Source organism: Dermacentor albipictus, unplaced genomic scaffold, assembly GCF_038994185.2.
Source record: "Dermacentor albipictus isolate Rhodes 1998 colony unplaced genomic scaffold, USDA_Dalb.pri_finalv2 scaffold_30, whole genome shotgun sequence".
NCBI lineage: Eukaryota > Metazoa > Arthropoda > Arachnida > Ixodida > Ixodidae > Dermacentor > Dermacentor albipictus.
Window position 1 is genome coordinate 1,361,121 of NW_027225584.1, and position 21,387 is coordinate 1,382,507.

Consider the following 21,387-nt stretch of genomic DNA (forward strand, 5'->3'; position numbering starts at 1 on the left):
CGTTACAAAACTTGCGAGCGTCCTGGGAGACGCCGGTGTTAAGCGGGGCGAGGCGTCTGCACTCTGCGAGGCGAGACACAAACTGTTCCAAGAAAGGAACTGATGGGGGTACAGGAGTCGAAAGGAATGATACATCAAGAATAAAACTTGGTGAACAGCCATAGATGAAGAAAAAATGTTAAAAGCCAGTAGTACGTTGCGTAGCCATGTTATAGGCGAATGTCATGAACGGCAGGATTGCATCCCCGTTCGTGTGGCCAGGGTGGATGTACAGTCGCATGCAATATGACTTGCAACACTCTTGTTCGTGGTTGAAGGGGCTCCACGGCTGCGCAGCAGCTCTGACGTGTGAAATAGCAGTTTAATAGACACCACTAATTGAAGCTGTGTTTCGGTCTGGAACTTACCATGTGTCTGCACAGCCGTACAGCCTAGGAGCCCCTTCGACCACGGGCACCGGTGTTGCAATTCATATTGCACGTGACTGTACATCGCAATCATGTCAGAGAGGGTATGGTGAAAACACTCCGTCAACCTGTTGGTCTGCGGATGGTAACTGAAAGTCGTCTTGCAAATTGTGTTAGATGTGCACAGAACTTCGGTAAGGATAGAAGAGAGGAAGACTGCTGCGGTCACTGAGGAGAACGCACGGAGCGCTGCGGTGTAAGATAATGTTGTGTAGAAAGAAATCAGCAGCAGTCCCGGATGGTAGAGATGCTGTCTCCGCATAGCGTGTTGGATGGTCTATGGCCGTTGCAATCCAACAATTTCCATGTAAGGTCATGGGAAGAGGACCGTACAAGTCTATTCCAACTACTTCAAAAGGCGTAGCGGGACAAGGCAGAGGTTGTAAAGAGCCAGAAGGAGCTGTTGGGTTTGCTTCGACAATGAACGCAGGGTGCAACATACTTCGCAACGGCTGAAGATGGGCCAGGCCAGGAGCAGCGACTTCATATTCTGTTGTAAGTCTTGTGGTAGCCTAGATGACCAGTCGTCGCATGATTGTGAAAGGCTTCAAGCACCTCACATTGTAGGGAACATGGTATGACCGGGACCCATTTGTTGCCATCGATCTGATAAATGTTGCAATGTAAAACCCCATTGTGCAGCTTGAATTGATTAAGTTGTCGACGAAGTCAGGCATTTGGAGGTGACGAAGAATCTTCCATGCGTTGGAGAATAGTTCAGCAGTATGGGTCGATGTGTTAGTGGGACACAAGGACAGATGGGCTGTCGTGTCTTAGCCATTCGAGGGTTACAATGGGTAAAGCCAATGAAGAGGACTCAGGACGTACACAATCACGGAGAGGTTATGATGAATCGTCATGATTCGGCAGAGGGTAGCAAGAGAGAGCATTGGTGTCTTGATGCTTCTTTGCAGCCCTGTAGGTGACATTGAAATCGTACTCCTGTAGGTGAAGCACACAGCAACCCAGGTGACCTGATAAATTCTTTAGCGATGAAAGCCAGCACAGTGTGTTATGGTCGGTAACGACTGTGAAATGGCGGCCATGAAGACATGGGTGAAATTTTTGCACTGCCCAACAGCAAGGCACTCGTGCTTGGTTATGCTGTAGTAATTTTCTGCACTGGTTAGTGCACGACTACCATAAGCAATTACTCGTTCGCGGAATGTGTTGTCACATTGCAGTAGAATGGCACCGAGACTGACTGCTAGCGTCGGTGTGAAAGATGGTGGGCGCGGTCGGATCAAAGTGGCACAGTACTGGGTCTGACGTCAGGGCATGTTGCAAAAGCAGGAAAGCATGTTCACATTCGTCGGACGAAACAAAGGCCGCATTACTGGCGAGGAGTTGATGGAGCGGGGACGTAAACATAGCGAAGTTGCATATGAAGTGCCGGAAGAAGCAAGTCCAAAAAAACTGTGCATGTCTTTTTGACGCAGTGGACACAAAATTCGAGGATGGCAGTAAGCTTCTCGGGGTCCGGTCGAATACCTTCTTTGCTGACTATGTGCCCCAGAACTTTGATGGCCTTGCGGGCCAAACTGCATTTGTGTGTGTGTGCATGTGTGTGCGTGTGTGCGCACACACGTGTGCGTGTGTTGAGCTGCAGACCAGCATTTGCAAGACAGGCAAGGACTTCATCAAGATGTTGCAAATGTTGTGAGAACATGGTTGAAAACACAATGTCGTCGAGATAGCACAGACAGGTTTTCCATACAATGTTTTATATCACATGTAATAATTATGCTGTGATAAAGTGTACACGCTGAGCTTAATGTTTTAGAAAAGCTCAAAAAAAAAAGGCTCCAGAATAGGTATGATGAATAGGCAACCTTTTATTTGGCTCTCTTCATAGTGAAGTCTAGACGCATCACCTCAGCCACACTTGGTAAAATTTGTGGGCTCGTACTACCCATGCCTTTACTGCACAAGTTGCCTTGGTGCTCTCAGTCTTGACAGGTAACACTTAAGCACCCTCTCATGCACATGTTTGTTCCAAGCTACAGTTGCTAACTAAAGTAACTCCCACATGCGATTCTGTAACTCTAGACCTAACTGCAAAAACGCATGCAGTACTACGAGTTTGGCATGGAGTCCACATGACATGTGCACAACTTCAAATTTCGTATAGGCAACAGATAACTGCTAGAGTAACAAAATGGATGCCAAGGAAAATTCACCCAAAGCCTTAGGCAGGAAAATGAGGTGTTGTGATGAGATAAGTAAATAACAATCGCACTTGATTTACTGACTCAAAGCTGCGAGTTGCAGCATGGTATGGTAACTGTGGCAGCCTTTACATTGCCGCGCTCTCTGAATTACACTTATGTGCATCCATATGCTGCAGCGACCAACTGTTTTTATTCAAGAAAGCCAGATTTGTGGTTCAGCACACATCATACGCTGGCAAACTCACTGATGAGTCAATTCCCTCAGATCATCCCATGAGTCTGAGTGAGCCCAGCTGAGCAGTATTTTGGCAAGTTTGAGCCCGAGTGAGCTCGGCTGAGTAGTATATTCTTATGAGTTCAAGTGAGCAGCTAAGCATAATTTTGGCGAGTCTAAATAGTGAGTTCCGATATTATTTGCCAACATATATATGGTCCGTGTACTTTCGAAATTCAGGTACGACACTTGCGCATAGGTTGGAAATTAAGCTTCTCGCCAAGTGACTACTGCAGAAATGATCATAGAGCTAGAGAAGAACAATACGCCTTAATGATGCAGCGTGCCACGCGGGATCCATGTGTGCAGCGTGCCAGTGGATGGGTGAGTGTTTGGGAAATTAGGGGGTTTCGACCCATCCACAGATAATTTCCATAATACCTTTCTCCATAGTGTAATATTGCGATAGCAATTTTTGGACACCCCAAGCGAATTTTCGACATCGCCCTGATGTTTGGTTTAAAGTCCAAGTGTGACAAAAATTATAGTGCCCCGTTGCATCCCACATGCTGGGGTTAATTGCGAATGAAAGGGTGCGAGGGTGAGCCGAGAAGGATGGCAGCTTTATTCGCTCTGTCCACGTCCCGTGATCAAGCGCGCGCTAGGGTAGGAGAGCGCGCGACGTCTCTTGCCCTGCCGTGCCCGTGCATATGGCTGTCCGCGCGCAGCAGAGTGCATATACACGACCCGCGCGTGCCACATTTTTTAAAAGTAATTTGCGGCCGGTGTAAAGGCGGCAAGCCGACGTGGCTGCTGGTTTCACGAGTGTTGGAAGTAGCGATATCTAAGTTTCGGACAAAACTTAGAGAACAGTGACTTAAAACAGTGACTTCCTTAGAGGGGCCAAAATTTTGGAGCATATTAGCGGCACGTATAGTAGAATGCAGTGTTCCATTGTAAAAAAAATTTTGATGTAACAAAGTAGAGTGCTGAGCGTTAGGTCTTTGTTACATCAAGGTTCAACAAAAATTAAGCGCTGGAAATCAGCGCTGGACGCATATGCAACTCCTTACTCCACATTGAAAACATTTGAGAAAACATTTTTTTTAAATACTCTGTACATTTGTATAAATCCCTACCTGCAGATATTCCTCTGGTTTAGCCTAATTATGTGCTGCCTACTTAACTTACTGACGCAGCATACGTATCATTGCGAAATTTATAATTTTTTGCTTTTAGAAAAAGCATAGAGTTATTGAATTTTGCGAACAGAAAAAAATTGCAACTTCCAATATAGCGCGCTTCCTAGGCTATTAAATAGCTACAATGTTCAAGGAACGTGCTGTTTCCATGAGTGGTTTACTCATGCAGTAAGATGTACTGCTTCTACACCTTGTAATAAAAAGCATATGCATCGACACATAGCAGCTGATATTCTTGCTTATTTTCTCATCACAGAGGTAGATGGGGCACATGAACCTATATGCTCACACAAATCAACGTGACCAACTACTGCGGAGACATGGCAACGAATTCTTTGTTTACCATGTACACCACAAGTGCGAGGTTTGCGCATTAATTTGGCTTCATGAAACCCTATTTATACTACAGCCTTCACGGCAATGCTTGCATGCAGTGCGGTGAAGCGCTCGACAAAACTGCACATATTATATGGTTTGTTTGATATTAACTCGAGATGCAAACGTTTGTGCAGGCAGGCAAGCAATGTTTCCATTCACGCAGCGCACCAAAAGAGCGTGGTATATGCATTGATCTGGTTTCATGACATCGTACTTTTGCCACTAGCTTTACGGCAGTGCTTGTGTATAGGGCTGCGAAGCACGACGGAACTGCACATTATTATACGGTGTGCTCGAAATCCACTAGAGATGCAAACGTTTGTGCAGGCAGGAAACGAATGATTTAATTCACGTAGCACAACACGAGAGCGCGCTCTATGCAGTCCTTTGATTTAATAAAACTCTATTTCTGCCACAGGCTTCACAGCAATACTTGTGTAGAGGGCTGTGAAGCTCGACGCAGCTGTAACAACATCCCACGGTACACCTGATTTTTACCGAGGTCGTTTTAAAGGGCCCCTCACAGGCTACATAACAAATTTCGGTTATACACTGAAAGTTGTTACGTGCCCTCTAAGAAGCGTTCTACCGCAAGCATTTTTCAAATTTGTTCATTAACAGCAGAGAGAGAATGATTGAAGTGCCGCGAACACATGATTTCAGGAGGCAAGCGTCGCCGCCTATATAAACACTCTCTCGACTTTTCCCGTTTCGTTTGTGTAAGCGAATTTCCTTCAGTGCGTTCTCCCATACCGGAGCCGAGGGGTCGCGCGGCGGGTATACCTTGCCGTCTTCTTTTTTTTCACCGTCACCGGCACACTTCCGGTGACGGTGTCGCGCGAGCTCTTGCGCTTATCTCGTTTCCTGTAGCGGAAGATAATGCGCACTCTACACGAGAACACGTGATTAGCGGTATAAGTCAGTGCCCCGGCACTGAGGCAAACGCGAGAGGATGAAAGAGCATGATCGCAGTGCTGGAACACAGTAGACAATGACGTATAGTTTCGTTCTCTGCGCGCATGCAAACGTCGGAAAAAGGAGACGAAACGGAAATTCATCTCTCTTGCTACAGTGCGAAGTAAAACAAACGCACCCAGACATATTCGGGTTGTATTTTTCATTATTTCTCTAAACTTTAATTAGTCCACTGAAGCAACAGATTCAACAAATAACTGATGCTGCCTTGAATCTAAGTCACGTGTTACTCTGAGTGCCATCACAGCACAGCCTGTGCTCCTATGCAGCAGCAAAGTTACGGGAATTCATCTGCTTGTTGCTGCGATAACATTATGACACTTGAACTCAGAGGTACGATTTTTGTTGTGTGAGGTTATAGATAGCCAGTAGGCTACTTGTCTGATGCTAAATGCTATGACCCACTGGCAATCCACGATGCACTCAATCAAAACGTTTTTATGCTGTGTGCGGCGTGACTCACCAGAGACCCACACGCAAGAATTCTCGCTCTTGTGTTGCCATCTGAGGTTTGAAATTGCAACTAATATATCTTTTTACTGCATTGGACATGGGGTGGCATGTTTGTTTCGGAGAGTGGAGTGGCGGCACATTTCTCAGTTGGGTTTCTTGCAAACTTTTCGCCGCAGTTCTTGAAATACGTGCCGTTGGAATAAGTACCTGCATTTTTCTTGCTACTCCCAAACTTTTCAGCGTGTCTCATAGATAGATCCTCATGCCCATTATGGATACAAAAAAAAAGCACAATGCAGAGGAAACAAATAAACTTCGTTTTGGGCCAGAAGAGTGCACCAGCAACTTCGCGATCACTAGCGGATGAGTCAAGTGCTTCAGTGTCAGATGTTCAGCAGTGGACAGACAGTGAAATCAGTGAGAAATATAGTGTTTACGAACCATCACAGACCTCAGCCAGCATGTCGAATGGAGAGTCAGACCTGACTGATGATTCTGAGGTGAATGATTCAGGATACGATGCTCTCATTTCTCTCAGCCCATCTCTAGAGAAATGGACACCGGCAACAACCACTTCGCCTAGTGTGACACCACACTCTAGGCCGCCCACTATCATTCAGTTGCCATCTAGCCGTTATGCACCATCTTTATGTTCACTGTTTATTACGGATGACATTTGGCAAATGATGATCAATGAAACAAACAGGTTCACACAACAAGTGTTGAAGTCAACTACTCCTAAATCTAAATCACAGTTGAAAAATTGGACGGAAACCAATGCCAAAGAAATTAAAGCATTTATTCGAATACTGATGTGCATTGGTCTCCTCTAGATCTGTCTTCCTACTCCCAAATCTAAATCAAAGTTGAAAAATTGGATGGAAACCAATCTCCATCAAACGAAAGCATTTGTTGGAATACCAATTTGTATTAATCTCAACCATCTTCCTATCTGAGTCACTACTAGGCAAAAAGTAACCTGAATGGTGTTGAACTCATTCGTCAAAATATGAGCCGTGACCGCCTTTTCCCTACTTTTGAGGTTCCGGCATTTTGCAGACAATTAACTGGTTGCAGAGTTGCAGGATCATGTCTTTAAGATCCATCCTCTGGTAGAGAAATTGAACTAAAATATTTGCCACGTTGCTTGAGCCGGGAAAGGAGGTTGTGATAGATGAAACAATACTGCCATGGCGTGGCAGACTTTCGTTCTTACAGAGTCAGGCTGTTCAAGGCATGTACCAAAGACGGTTACAGGCTAAAGGTTGATGTATATGCCGGAAAGTGTGACTGAACAGTTGGCATCGGACATGCCGAAGATGTATGCTTGAAACTCCTGCAAAATTACAAGGAAGTTGTGTGCCCGCTGTACGTAGACAACTTCTACATGAGCTTGCCGCTCACTCTTTGCCTTCTAAAGGAAGACACTTTCATTCGTGGCACAGTTCGCTCAGTGAGGAAAGGGCTGCCAAAAGATCTCACTGAAGTAAAGGTTGCAAATGGCAGTGTTACCGGACTTCAGTCCAAAAATGGAGTGAAGGCACTGAAGTGGATGGACAAGAGGCCTGTTCTGATACTCACATCTGTCGCCAAATATGAAGCAACTTTGGTGGACAGTGGGAAGAAAACAAGGGACGGCACACCAATCATGAAACATCAGGCCGGTCTTGATTACAATGCAGCAAAAAAGGGCGTCGACTATAGTGACCAAATGACGTAATACCACAACTGCCTTAGAAAAGGACTCAAGTGGTACAGAAAGGTAGCTGTTGAGTTGCTGGTTCGAAATGCCATTATAAATGCGTGGAACATTCGTGGCATGCTTGAAGGAAACTCTACGCCAATTATAAAATTTCCAGATGAACTGGCTCATTCACTGTTCGGCCCTCGTCAAGACAACATCGAAGAAACTCGTGGGAGAAGTGTCCACATGCTAAGAAAAACTGGCACATCGGCACACGACACTCAGTGGCACTGCACTGGCTGCTATGCGGCCAACAGTACCAGCAATAGCCCAAACACTAAGGTGAGAGTGAGAAAAGTGACCACTTTCTGTGAATAACGCTTCGGCAAGCCATTCATCTGTTTGTTGTTCTTTAATTCTAAGCACAAGTAACCTGAGAAGCAAGCTAGCTTCAACTGTAAAATGAGTAGGATGAAAACTTCAAGACATGGCTAATGTTCATACTAAATTTTATCCTTTCTCTAACTAATAAATATTTCTAACACAGGAACTGACTTCTTGTCTTTTCTAATGGCAAGCACTTTGTAGTTCAACATAGGTTTCTAGCATGTTGAATCCATTGAGGGGCTACAGAATGTATTAAAGAAAGATAAAAATGCATAATGTTGTGCTGAATGTGATCAAGACACATGTACCAGAAACTATAGTTATTAGTTCGATGAGGACAGTAATGTGCTTTAGCAAGTTAGAAATTTGTTACCAACTTGCCCACATTCACATCTTAACAGATTTAACAATGTTTCCACTACGTGGAGAACCTTGATCTACAGTGCTTTTATCATCCTGAAAAAGATTGGTGTTCCTATTATAACATGTGTACTTAAGAAGCTCAATCTCTCAGGATTTCATGTTGTTTTACTTGACATAAGCTTACGTGGCTTACAGATTACGTGCTCGTATCTCAACGTAAACACTATAACTTCCTTTTCAATGATTTTCATTTCTGTAAAAGCACAGTAAATTTCGTCAGACGATAAGTGCAAATCCGTTTTTTATTCTTTCATACTTGGTGCTTGCTATTATACAACTTACTTATATTACAACTTGCTTGTTTAGAAAACTCATAAAAAACACCCCCCACCTTTTTTTTCTTCTTTTACTTTCCATTGACTCTGACTTTTATTATGTTAATAAACTTCAGAAGAGCTTGCTCTCAGGCTAGTTTGTACACACTGCTAAGAATGAAAAAATGGAGAGAAAACGGGACAAGAAAGAGAGGCCTGCAGAATGCTGATTTGCGCGCGGCAATTTATATCAAGGACAGGGTGCTGGACCAGGGAAGCTAAGAAGCCACCACAACAAACTAGGGGAGCTAGGTGAATGGCTTCGATGTCCACACAGAAACATAAATATAGGCATGTTAGAGAATGCTGTGTCATTCAACAACCCCGTGAATGTTGAAAAGTGGGACAGTGATTAGCTGAAAAGAGTTTCAGAGAGCTCCAGGGAGTGGGGAGGTGGATACGGTAAGGAGGCTAGGGTGGTGACGCGCATTAAGGGTGTCAAAAATTAAGTGAAAAATTATGGAACGTAGGGGGATTGTCTCATCACTGCTCGATCGCTCAACACCAGATAGCCGTGGCCAGTTGCCTTAGCCGAGATTCACCTACCCTGTCATAGCATGTGCTGTGCTTGCTGCTCTGCAGTCTTTAGAATAGGCAGGTGTCAGGGAAGCATGCCCATAATGCCTGCAATTAAGTAATAGGCGACTTGCAAAATAGTGCCCGCTCTCTTCCATACACAGCCATGGCTGTACCACTCACTAGCAAATCTGGTAAGAAAATAACGCTGACCTCCACTGTTACTTGGGCTGCAACAAGTCTGGGCAGCAAACAAGAAGACACAAGACAGAGCGCTGTCATGTTTTTAGCACAGCTCGCTTTCCTAAGTAATGTACCAACAAGGTCATAATATACATTATATAAATACATCAATTTGTAAACAAAATGTTATTTTTAATATAGTCATTTTTAAAAACAGCACAAGGATGATAGCATAATTTTAGGCGTAGTGGCTGCATGCCTTAGCAATGAAAAACTTTTGTCAGAAGTTAAGCAAAGTTGTTTTGGCAACGTAAAAATGTGCTACCTCATTGCTAAAGCATTCCTGTCCGGGGTGTGCTAGGAGTTTGTCTTGGTGTGATGTTAAACCCTCCTCACATTTATATAGTGCGAGAGAGAGAGGTGATGGGGGAGTGGTAGTGGCCAGTGGAGAATCCTTCCCTGAAATAAATTTCTGGCTACGTCACTGAATGTGTGCAATGCCTTGTAATAGCAATAGGTCTTGGATGGAAACACTATAGATGATACCAGTGAACCTATTGAGCCTATTCCTGTTTAGTGAGGTGATGGATGTTTTCCCAAAGAATTATATAAACTGTACAATGGAATGTTTTGTACCACCTGTAATAACCATGCTGTAAGAAAAAACAGAAAGGCTGAGCTTAAATGTGGGAAATCTCTTAAGAGGCTCGAGGATAGGTAAAGATGACTAACTCCCGCGTTCTCCACTCAACACTCCACCTGGATTCAAGTGCACAGCAGCCCCGCTCCTTGACAGAAGCGGTTGCTTAGCTTTAATTAAACTTCATGTCAATTACTGTGAAACACAGCGTCGTCTTCAGTCTAGGGGTGGCACTGCGCTCAGCTCAGTGGAATGAAGCTGCCAGTCATAGATGGTTTCAGAATACAGGGTAAGTGACCTCACATTTTACTCTCTTCGTCGTGAAGTCTAGACACCAAAGCCTCGGTATGAACAAGTAATGCTTTAAGCGCTCTCTCATGCATATGTTTGCTTTAAGGCAGAGTCAGCTTACCATTTGCTGCTTCTCCCACATGCAAATGACACAAAAATATCTCAATAAAATGATTGTGATTTAAGTGGCACACACTCTCTGCAATGTGATTAAATGTTTGTAATAAAAGAAGCACTACTCATGTGCTGGTCAGCATCTGCAGCAATATGTTCACCAAGATATTTTTTTTGTCTCAATATATTCGATATTGTTGCAAATTTAAGAGGTTTTGAAGCTAATATGTAGCTGTTTACTTGTGTCTCGAGAACATACAGCTTTAGGTGAGAGGAGCGCTATATTGCATGAGACAAAGGAACATTTTTAGACTGCTTGTTTTATTTTTGTGCGAAAAACAATTGTGAAGGTTTTAATTGCAAAGTAATACAGTAGGTGTTGGCAACGCGAACAAGCCATGCAAAGTGTATGCATTAGAAATGAACTATCCAGATGAGGACCCCCCACCCACTGATATATGTCAATGCTATAATATCAAATGCTGTGACATTTAACACATATGGTAACTAAAAAAAGGATAACTAAAGCAAGAGCAGTATTAATAAAACAACAATATCAACTGCAAAATTTATATAATTTTTCTCATAACATTTATCTTCACATAAACTGTGGCCTCACACACTGTGGGCACCTTTGCTAACAACCTTCACATTTCACTAGTGCTAATTCTAGCTTGATTCTAGCTTCTAGCTCAACTGCAATGTTTTGAACGTCAGGGCATGTGCAAGTGAAAATTAGTTTGTGATGGCCATGTGGATCTGTTCCTCTGCCTGAATAATAGGGAGAGGAGGGCAATATAATTGCCTTGAGAACTGTTAAGCAGAAGAAGCATGGTGGATGAGGAGCAGTGGCCGGGATAAAACAGTTCAGGAGTTCAATGTAGTAAGGATACAGGAGTAATATGATTAACTTCGCAAGAATATGAGGCCATTATACCACTAAGGGAAACAGACTGGCCTATCACAATGAATTTTCAAATGTTGTAACTGATCTAGAACACCTTGCACGGCTGCTGTAATTAGGAAAAAAAAAATGTAGCATTGTCTTAAAAAGACAGCTTTTTTGTTTGTTTACTCTGCTATGCCACTGTACACATTATTACTATTTTTTTTTCTTTTGGAACAGAAAGTCACCATATGCCTGGAGGTTTTAGATCACCTTCTTGGTGTGCTCCCGATATATGAACAGTTCGAAAACATTAACATTGTTGCTTGGTTTATTGCCCAAGTAGACCAGCACGGAACGACTGACTAAGGAACCAGACGTGTGAATATGCACACCCTGTATCCAATCAACCCCTACATCAATCAATTTTGTACAATTAGACCTCCATATATTGAACTTTAATGTAACAAACCGTTTTACTTTGCAGAACTTATTTGGTGTGCATATAGAAATCTTCAATTTATTGAATTCTGTTTATCTGCAATTTCAATTTACTGAAATTATAAATTCTTCTAAAATTTAAATGAGGATATGTGTTGCATTTGAACTGTAAATTCTATGGACGTACAAGCGAAGCTTCACGATTTCCTTCCCAAGTTTATTCGACTTAAGGACAAAATTCTGCAGCAAAGTTATAAAACGACCACAGGTGACAAGCAGCTGAATGCGAGGTATCTGGTACAGACCGACGGGGGAAAACTTACAAATCACAATAGCACACATTCAGGCGAGTATGTAAACAGGCGAACTAAGCAGGGAACAAAAACAACACAGCACTGCTTTCATGGGTCCCGAAGGATCAGTTTCGTCAGAGTTGGTGCAAGCACGCATCCGCAGATAAAACGGGCTCCCACCGTGCATTGCCCAATACTTCGAGAGCTGACGCCTACACAACCACCGGTGTAGGTTATAGCACTTGTTTCTGCTCTGATCGTATAGTGTTCGAGTGATGTCGCGACAACCTTCCACAACTCCAGAACATCACAAAAGACCGTTTGCACATGTACTAACCAGACAAACAAACTAACCACGGCAGCGAATACCACTTAAATCGAAAATACAACGCAGAAACACGTCGAAAAGGTTTCACCATAGAGAAAGGTTACACCCTGTTTCACAGACGCTCACAAGAAATTCAAGAAATCACAAGAAATGTCCAATGCGCACTACCGCCGCCTTTTAAAAATCCAACGGGAGCTAAGCCAAATCAGTAACAAGTTGGCTATTTGGGTGAACGCAACGCACCCGTTCGAACCACCGGGTACGCGCAACGCCGGCCTATATAAATCTTATTGTATATTTCGGCGCAGTCTATATTCCTCGAAGTGCAGAAGACGCCGGGAACGCGTACAATTGCTATTAATTGCAATGATTGAGCTTGTCCAGGTGGCCAAATTGAAACGCGCCAAGTGTCTCAAGGCACTGGCATGCCCGCGATAAATTCATAAGGGTGTTTCATTCGCTTGTCGATACATGCGTCCGTGGCTTAATGGTTTCAATACCAGGCTTCTGTGGTAGAGTCCCTGTGTTCGAATCTTGCCGTCGGGCAATTTTAATGATGTTTATTTAATTATTTATTGCGCAATATACTGTTGAAAATGACGAGTTGATGAAGTCACAAAGCCGTTTGAAGCCGAAAGGGCGAAGTTTAGGCAAATCCATGTACTTGCAATAATTCCCATGCTGGGACATAAAACTGCACAACCGCTCCCCATAGAGTTTCTCACTATAACACCTAGAGGGTAATCTGGCGCCACCGTCTATGGTAGTTTCTTAAGGGGGCACCGTGCCGTCATGGGAATGACTGTATATGTGTCTGCGAGGCTCGTGTTGGCTGGTGTTGTAAGAGGCTTCGTCTAAAACGTGGATGTGGCTACGCAAATAACGCGTTCTCAAAGTAAAATCTTCATAAAATGTTTCCATTCACGCATATTACATCTTTACTCACCCACGATGCATGACCAAGCGAAGAAAAGCAAGAACAGACGACCAACTGTTTCAAAGCGAGCGCAAACCTTGTCGTCTGTCCAAGGTCGATTCAAGGGCTCTATTTGGACACGCAAGGGCTCGTCTGTCCAAGGGCTCTATTTTGGACACGCATGGCGGCTGCACAGCCGCCATTATCCGCCATGTTTAATCTCTTATTGGCTGTGGCGAGCTCACGTGCCTTGAAATTTTTGCCGGGAAACGGAAGTTTTGCGAAATGTCATTTTGCGTTTTCATCAAGATGACGAAACGTGACGTGGAGCTGCAAATTTTATGGACTAATACATTTTTTTGGTCCTTGGCAGATATATTGGGATGTTAGCGCTTCAAAAAAAATGTGAGCGGTAGCGTGCAGAAGCCAGTGCAATGCATCTGCAATTGCGCGAATATGTGGTGGCGATTCAAGATATGCGCCATGCCAGCGTGCTGATTGGCTGAAGGAATATCTTGTGAGGAGCGTCACAGGAAGGGCTGTTTCGTAATCGTCAGTTTGACGATGCGTGACGTTGCACTGGGCCGCCATTGCTGAGATTTTCCGCCATAATTTTTGCTGCGACGAGCCGCGCGAATTATGCTAATGAGCAGCCATATGCAATGGCATCCGAGAGGAATGCGTATCGCCACATTTTCCCCGTCGTTTGGCGCCACGAAAATCTTTTGTTCATAACGCGTGCTCATAGTATTTGCATCGCTCTCGGGTGGTGTTGGCATTTGTGTTTGGGGCCATCGTTTTTTAAAAGAACGCGTTTATACGAAATAATATTGGTTGAATATAGCAAACTTTCAGCAATGTTGTCCGCTTTTCACTGCTGCATTTCTATTGTAATCGAGATTAATGCCTTTTCGCACAATCGGACGTTATGACAACGGCCTCTTTCTAATTTATAAAAAGAAATGTACGCAAGGTGGCGCCTTGAAGTTTCCTCCCGCGGTGTGAGTAACTAGCGAAATGAACAAGAGATGGCAGCGCCGGCGCTTGCATCGCGCTAGTGGTTATCTCTGGCGCCCGCAACGCTTTCGGTGATATTCGGCCGTTTCTGAGCCAGCCGAGTCGGGCTGAGTCACTTGCGTTTCACGAAATAGCGATAACGTGGCCTAGAACGTGCGCGCATCACCACTGGTAGGTCGCGTATGTTGTCTCAAGCAAGAAAACAAGGGCATTGGCGCCAACATGCGATGACTCATTGCATTTTCCGGGGACACGCATCCTAGCTATTGAAGCAGACGACGGCTTGTACGCAGCAGACGACGGAAGCGCGAAGCGTTTTCGACGGAACAATCATACGCTTTGAGATAGCTGCTTTATTTTTACTGCGGAGGAAAACTGTTTTGCTTTACCGATAACGCTACATTCAGTGCCTTCATTTCAGTTTCTTAGGCGAAACGTCAAGTTGGCGTCACGTTACGTAAGCAAAACTGGGCCACCGGCGCCATTTTGTTTGCGTCGCGCCTACGTCACGCACCGAAGAAAATGGCGGAATGTCCAGAATAGCGCCCTAGGTCGCGAAGCTTTGGGCGAAAAGCGGTTCAGTACAGATTGTCACCGACATCAGCATGGGGGGTTATGGGAGCAGCGATCGAAGCGCGACTACGTTTGGAGGGAACAAACATTGGGAAAGAAAAACGCGTTTTTTAATTCAAACGAGACACAGCTAGATTCATTCCACGAAAATAAAATTCCTAGTCAATTTCATATATTCATGATGAGCTAAATAAATATGTTTAATTTTATTATTATAATAAATGCATTTCTTTTCAGCGCCCATCGCTACAGGGGGCGTTGACGCCACTATCACTCGCAGTGCAATGCACGTCTTGAAATGGGCAGAAAGGCGCACTCGTATCACCTGTTGAAATACGCCCCCCTCACAATTCGTGTTTTCTTGCTTGTCGAAGTTTGTCTGAATTTGGTGACGCGGGTAGCTTCACTGCTTCTTAATCTGTTCAGTCAAAAGTAGTGATTTACGACCGCCAGATAATTGTGTGGTTGTTTTCGTGCGAATGCGCTGGTCGACGGACTTGGCATCCGACAATAGGATCAGCACTCTACACCTAAAGCTTTCGTGGGCCTCCAAAGAAAGTATGTTCTGCGCAGGGATGCGATTTCGACAACCGTACGGCTGGCCTTTTCCTGCATCGCTTTCCACGCTGAAAGCTCGAAACGCCCATCAAGTCGAATGGCGGGGCATTTGAATATATAGCTCCAAAGGAAGAACAACAAAACAAATTTCGCGCCTTCGAAAACAAAATGACGTCACTTCTGCTTTTAACGGACATGGCGTCACGTTATTTTTTCTTCCGCCGGACGTGTTCCCACCACATACAGATGGCGCTAAGCCCCATGAACCGGCGATGGACCGCCATGTTTTGAACGTATGGGCTCCTATGGAAGCTTCGCTACCAGGTATATTTACCTTGGTCTGTCCTCCAACTTTAGCGGCCCGCTCATACTTTTTACGTAACATGTAGTCGTACACACAATAACAAGTGCTCATAGTTAAACATAACATGTTTTTGCGTAACAATACAGCTTTTCACGTGCTGTTTTAGTAGAAAATGAATCATTGTGACAGACGGAAGGGTACTTGCCAAGCGCGTCTTCAAGGTGTCCTGTCTCTCCGAGAACGATGCCAATCCGAATCCACAATATACCGGCATTCTCATGCATACCACAGCGCAGCAGCGCCAGATTTCCCTCTAGGTACAGTGAACTAGAATACCTTATAGTGACACGACCGGAATGGCGCGCCTGCTTTTCCCGCGGCCCGTTACGCTCCGGAAAGCCGCTAGAGGCGCTGCCGCTCTCTTTCATATTGCGGCGCGCACGGCTGGGCTTGCGTGGGGCACGGATTGGCCTTGTGTTTCGTGCGAAGGGCCATCTCGTGCGGACTGGGTGCCCTGTGCGTCTTCGCCGCGTGCAGCCCGCGGCATGGCGAAGAGGCGGACAGATTCACACTGCTTCGCTCCGGGCTGCCGCGCGGGCTACCCAAGCGGACCCAAAGCGTCGTTGTTCGCGGCACCGAAAGACGACGAACTCCACAAAAAGTGGGAGCGCAACCTTCACAGGAAGGATAAAGCTCTCACCGTAGACCAGCGTCTGCTTGCAGACGCTGGTCTCCAAGCAAGTCCAAGCACTAAGCAACAACTTGTTGACAAACTGCTTGACTCGGGAAACTTGATTGTAGCAGAAGACCTGCTTTGGACAATGCCCCAGACCATTCATCCTGTGTTGTTACTTCCAGTGACAACAGGCTTATTTTCTATATTGCCGGGTATGTTGCCCGAAAGTGCATCGTGAAATCAGGGTGTGAGGCATGCCTCACTCGTCTCTTGATGACTAAAGAGGCTGCAGAATGCTTGAACTTGGCTTCATTCACACGAATGAGAGATAATGGCGGCCTCCTCTACCCATCAAGTGTGCTTTATACGTTTGTTGTAAATTTGGAGAATGCCTTTACTGAATGCTTTAGTCTTTTGGAATTACATTCTGACAGTGTACTTGATGTTCTGGACCACATCAAGCGAAAGCAGAAGATTCAGCTTGCATGTCAAGATCATTGTGAGCAAGTTGCAGCTGAGGTTACAGCATTTTGTATCACAACACGCCTACATTTTTTCACAAAGAGCCTAAACCAGGCTAGCATCAAAAGGCGTGAAGGTGCGAAGCACCTTAAATTGAGCAGGTGCTAAACATTACTCGGTGCTCTTTGAATAAATCATACTTCAGCCCTGCCTTTATCGCTTTGATTTCTTCAGCATGCAGCTGCCTACCACGTGTAGAGCGTTGCGTTTATACTGAACTGCATGCGAAAAATTTACCCAAGTAACCACGGATATCCGGGCGACGTCCGACGGACGTCCTTTCTGGATATTCGGGATGTCCGTGGGATATCCATGAATGTCCGACGTACGTCCGAGGGACGTCCCTGGGAAATCCAAAGGTAATTGCTTTGGCATCCGTAGTACGTCCGAAGCGGACATCCAGCATGGACATTCAGGGGACGTTCAGGATATATGTGTGCGTGTGTGTGTGCGTGTGTGTGTGTGTGTGTGTGTGTGTGTGTGTGTGTGTCTTCCCGGGGATATTCCAGATATACACATACCTTGAAGCGACAATAGTGGCCGGGACACATTCAAGCACCCGACCATTATATATATTACATTGGTCTAATGCTTGAATGCATTCTTGTTTTAAATAAACAAGAAATGAACTTACACCAACTTCCAAATACACTTAAACTTTTATTGTCACCTTATACATAAAAAGACCAATAAGCAGATATACGCATACTGTTCAAAGAACAAATTAATAAATACACGGATAAAGAAGAAAACTTGCAATTCCCATAGCACAACACAAGGTAGAGAACAGCAGAACAAAAATTATGATTGCCCACCCTGCTTTGACGTTTGAGTTTGCAGCATGGAATAAAAAGAAAGAGCAAAAAGAATTAGCATTATTAAGCAGCGATAGCAACAGAAATGACATGAAGGAATTAATCTTGACTACATCACTTCACTAGCACTCTGCCACACGGGCACAAAAAATGACATTAACTGGCTAATACCTTAAACTTTAATGTCATTCGCAGGGTGCCACACGCACATGCTTAATGGTATTGCAGCTTAAATGTTATTCGCGACGTAGTGCGTTCTCGTAAGTCAACTTGCCGTCAAATGCGTACTCGTTCCCAATGTCTCCACATTCTGACATGGCTAAACGAACTATTAGTGAAGAACAATTAATATATTCTTCACTTTCTTTAAACAATAGCTCTTTCTCGTGGCGTAGTGCGTTCTTACAATTATTAAAACTCACTTGGCCATCGAATGCGTACTCTCGTTTACAATGTCCCCGCCGTGGCCGTAGTGACCATATTCTCACGATATTAAACAAACTTGTAGATAAAAACAACTAATGTATTCTTCACTTTTTTAAAAGGAGCTTTTTATTTTCGTAGAGATCAGCAGGCGATCTTGCCGCTACTCACGGCTACAGCTCTAATCATGAGCGCATTAGCCAGGAGAAGCTGTTTGCCAGGAGAATCAAAGGGCGCCGATGAAGAGTCCGCGGTAGCTAAAGCAAATGTAGACTCCGGGGTCCTGCTTACCAGAGAACCTGCATTGACTTGTGCGTACACCTCTCCTAAGGGATCCTGTTCCGTTTTCACAGCGAAGTAAACCATCCGAAGCGTCACGTAGAGTCTATATCCATCAGGGAAGCAAGGCACATTGTCCTCAGTGCGCGCAGTGTCACAACCACCGTCCTGAACTTCCGATGTCGCCTCGGTGCAGCGACCAGCATCACAAGGCGTACAAATGTTTGCAGGGACAGCCCGACCGCACATGTTAATGCATGCGTGCGGGGTATACGCGCCACTGCACAGTTCTAGACTTGCGAATTCTCGAGCTGTTGACTGTTGGCTGCCGGTGCGAGATCCGAAGTCCTCGAACATCGTCTTTGTTTCCAGCGACGATCTATTTCGCGCGTGCGGCTTCTCCCGCAGTCTGGCACCCGGCACCTGTGAAGAAAACACATTTCAATACCCAAACGAATTAAAAAAGAAATCGATGTAGCTGTCATACCTTGGTAGCTGAGTAGGAGACTTCGGTAGGCACGGTAGGTGACAAACGCTGCACCGCTACCCTTAAAACGATCGCAGAATGAAAAATGGCGTGGCAACGGTGGCTAGAGCTTGGATTGGATTGGATGACTGCAGCGTTCTGCTTTGCCGAGGTTCTAACACTTCCACGTGCATCTACGCAAACATAAATAGGTTTTTAAAATATTGTATTATTACACAGTGAAATATTTACTTATTCTGGGAATATTCGGTATCTGATTTTCGAGTTTTTAGTTTTTGCTAACGCTGTCGGCGCCAGAAAAAACATAGCCTTTGAGATTACTGTCAATGCATGGCGGCTCTGACGCATTATAGCTTTCGTAATCGCTTTCAACGCACGCAGCCACCAAAAGCGTAGCCTTTGAGATTTGTTTTTGTTACCTATAATGATATTACTGTATGCACAATTGAACACTGTAGACTACTTCCTGTTTTAAGAAACCAGCCAAAAACAGGCGCACACAGGAAACATACGAGAAGACAGGAAGGAGGCTGGAAGAGGCCTGTCTTGTGTACTTTTCCTGTGTCCGTCTTTTTTTTTGCTGGTTTTTTCTTAATACAATGCACCAACTAGCCCAACAACGTGTTTTACTTCCTGTTTCAATGATAAACCTGAACCTACATAGCTTAAGTCCCATTTACATGTTCGGAGGTCAGGACCAAAACTCTATGATCAGGAACTTTTCATAATGAGGGGTAACTTGAGTGCTTGGCTCTAGGTCGAATAAGTGGCTTCAAATGGGTGCTTATATATTCTGCTAGTCATCCATAAGTATTTTTTTAAAGCAAACTAAAAATTGTTTGTATGACCCACCAATAGAAAAAAAACTGTATTTTAATACTACGATGTTAAAGTGGGCTACTACGATGTTAAAGTGGGCAGAATTTATATCAAGTTGGAAATATATTTATTTTGCTTTGAAAAAAGAATGAACTGTGTCCGATAGAGAACAAAAATAAACAAATATAATATGAACAGACTAAAATTTCCGGCAATATATTTATGCTAGTTTATATATAACTCACTAGTGTATATCCTGGGCATGTCTATTTATGGACAGCCAGCGGACGTTCAAAATGGGATGTCCCATGGACATCCCGGTGGGATGTCCTTCGGACATCCATACAGGATATGGACTTCTCCTGTACGTCCCACGGACGTCCGTGTTGGATATCCGGATGGGTGGACGTTGGGACTTATGGTGGACGTCCCACGGATATCCGTGGTTACTTGGGTACTGGGCGATCAAGAATTTATCTGGAGGGTGAAGGTGGGCGTAAGTGAGTCGAGGGTGGGCAACCCACTAGTTAGGGTCTCCGGACCACCCTTGGAGCAGCTCAACACTGAATGAATTTGCGTGCCATTAAGAGTGTTGAGAAACTGCCCATCAAGAATGTTTGCTGCTTTTCGCTACGACGTCGTTACAAGGACGAAGATGTAAGTTTCGCAAAATCGATCATTCATTGCCCGATCATGTCTGTGGACAGCTTGTATTAGTTCAGCACAGTGTAATTGTGTCCAATTCGCACAGATGTGGAAAGGCGATCGAATAAAAATTTTTCTACCCGCAGCCGGCGATTGCCTTGTACTCGGTTGAAAATGCGGAACGCGATGTTCGGGCTTGAATTATTTATCGGCATTTCACTACCTGAAATGTGCAAATAATAAGTAATCGCACGTGTAAGATGAGTGTGTTTAGGTAACAGCACCGATCATTTCGAAATCTGCAATTATTGCGTGCGGAAAAGCCCCAGAAACCGTGGGCCGCCGCGCCAAAGCAGTATGAAAAGTTGCAGTGGCGCCATCTCGTGGCATCAATGCGAAAACGGGCCGCCTGCGCGGAGCCGTTCATGCCACTAGAATATATTCTAGTTCACTGTACCTCTAGGTAATGTAGCGAGAAACTCTATGCCGCTCCCATTGCAGCTCCCGTAGACACTAGCGCCAGAATTCCCTCTAGTAATTCTTGTAGGAAACGATGGCTAAAGTGATGGACGCGACGAGAGCTCCATTCTGCCCGTGCGGACTTCGGCCGTGCCCCCCATGGCTGCTTGTGTTTTTCACTAGCTTTGTGAAAGGTAATGTGCTTTGTCTGCATGTCGTCGCCGCTTTTTCCAGTTTGAAGTAGACAAGTAAAACTCTTGCTTGGGCTAGTTGGTTCATGGTAAACTGATCAACGAGACAAGTTCCTCGAGATTAGAAGACAACATGAAGTCATAGGTGAAGTTTTCTGTAAGTGTGTTGTTTGAATAGGTTGTGGTTTGGCCCTTGTGCTATGTGCGTCAGTGAAATTTGCCTGTGCCCGTGTTCATGTTGCCCAGCAGTATTTTAAAAGTTGATGTGGTTTCTGCGCCGGTCGTTGCCGCTTTTGTTAGTTTCTACAGGGTCGCTGTGTCCTGCGAACGCACGCAGATGCAA

At 44.7% G+C, this 21,387-nt stretch overlaps 1 protein-coding gene across 5 annotated transcripts in view; it reads left to right on the forward strand.

Moving 5' to 3' along the window:
- Positions 1–21,387, forward strand: part of LOC135908429 (GRIP and coiled-coil domain-containing protein 2-like) — a 217,187-nt gene that overhangs the window by 111,308 nt on the left and 84,492 nt on the right. For 2 of the 5 annotated variants that reach the window (XM_070529776.1, XM_070529774.1), the window contains one exon: positions 1,907–2,395. The exons of the other annotated variants lie outside the window; for them this stretch is intronic. In XM_070529776.1, the coding sequence (XP_070385877.1) occupies positions 1,907–2,130 (224 nt within the window). In that variant the 3' untranslated portion in view covers positions 2,131–2,395. Of the gene's footprint in view, positions 1–1,906; positions 2,396–21,387 lie in introns of those variants that run through there. 5 annotated transcript variants of the gene reach the window in all.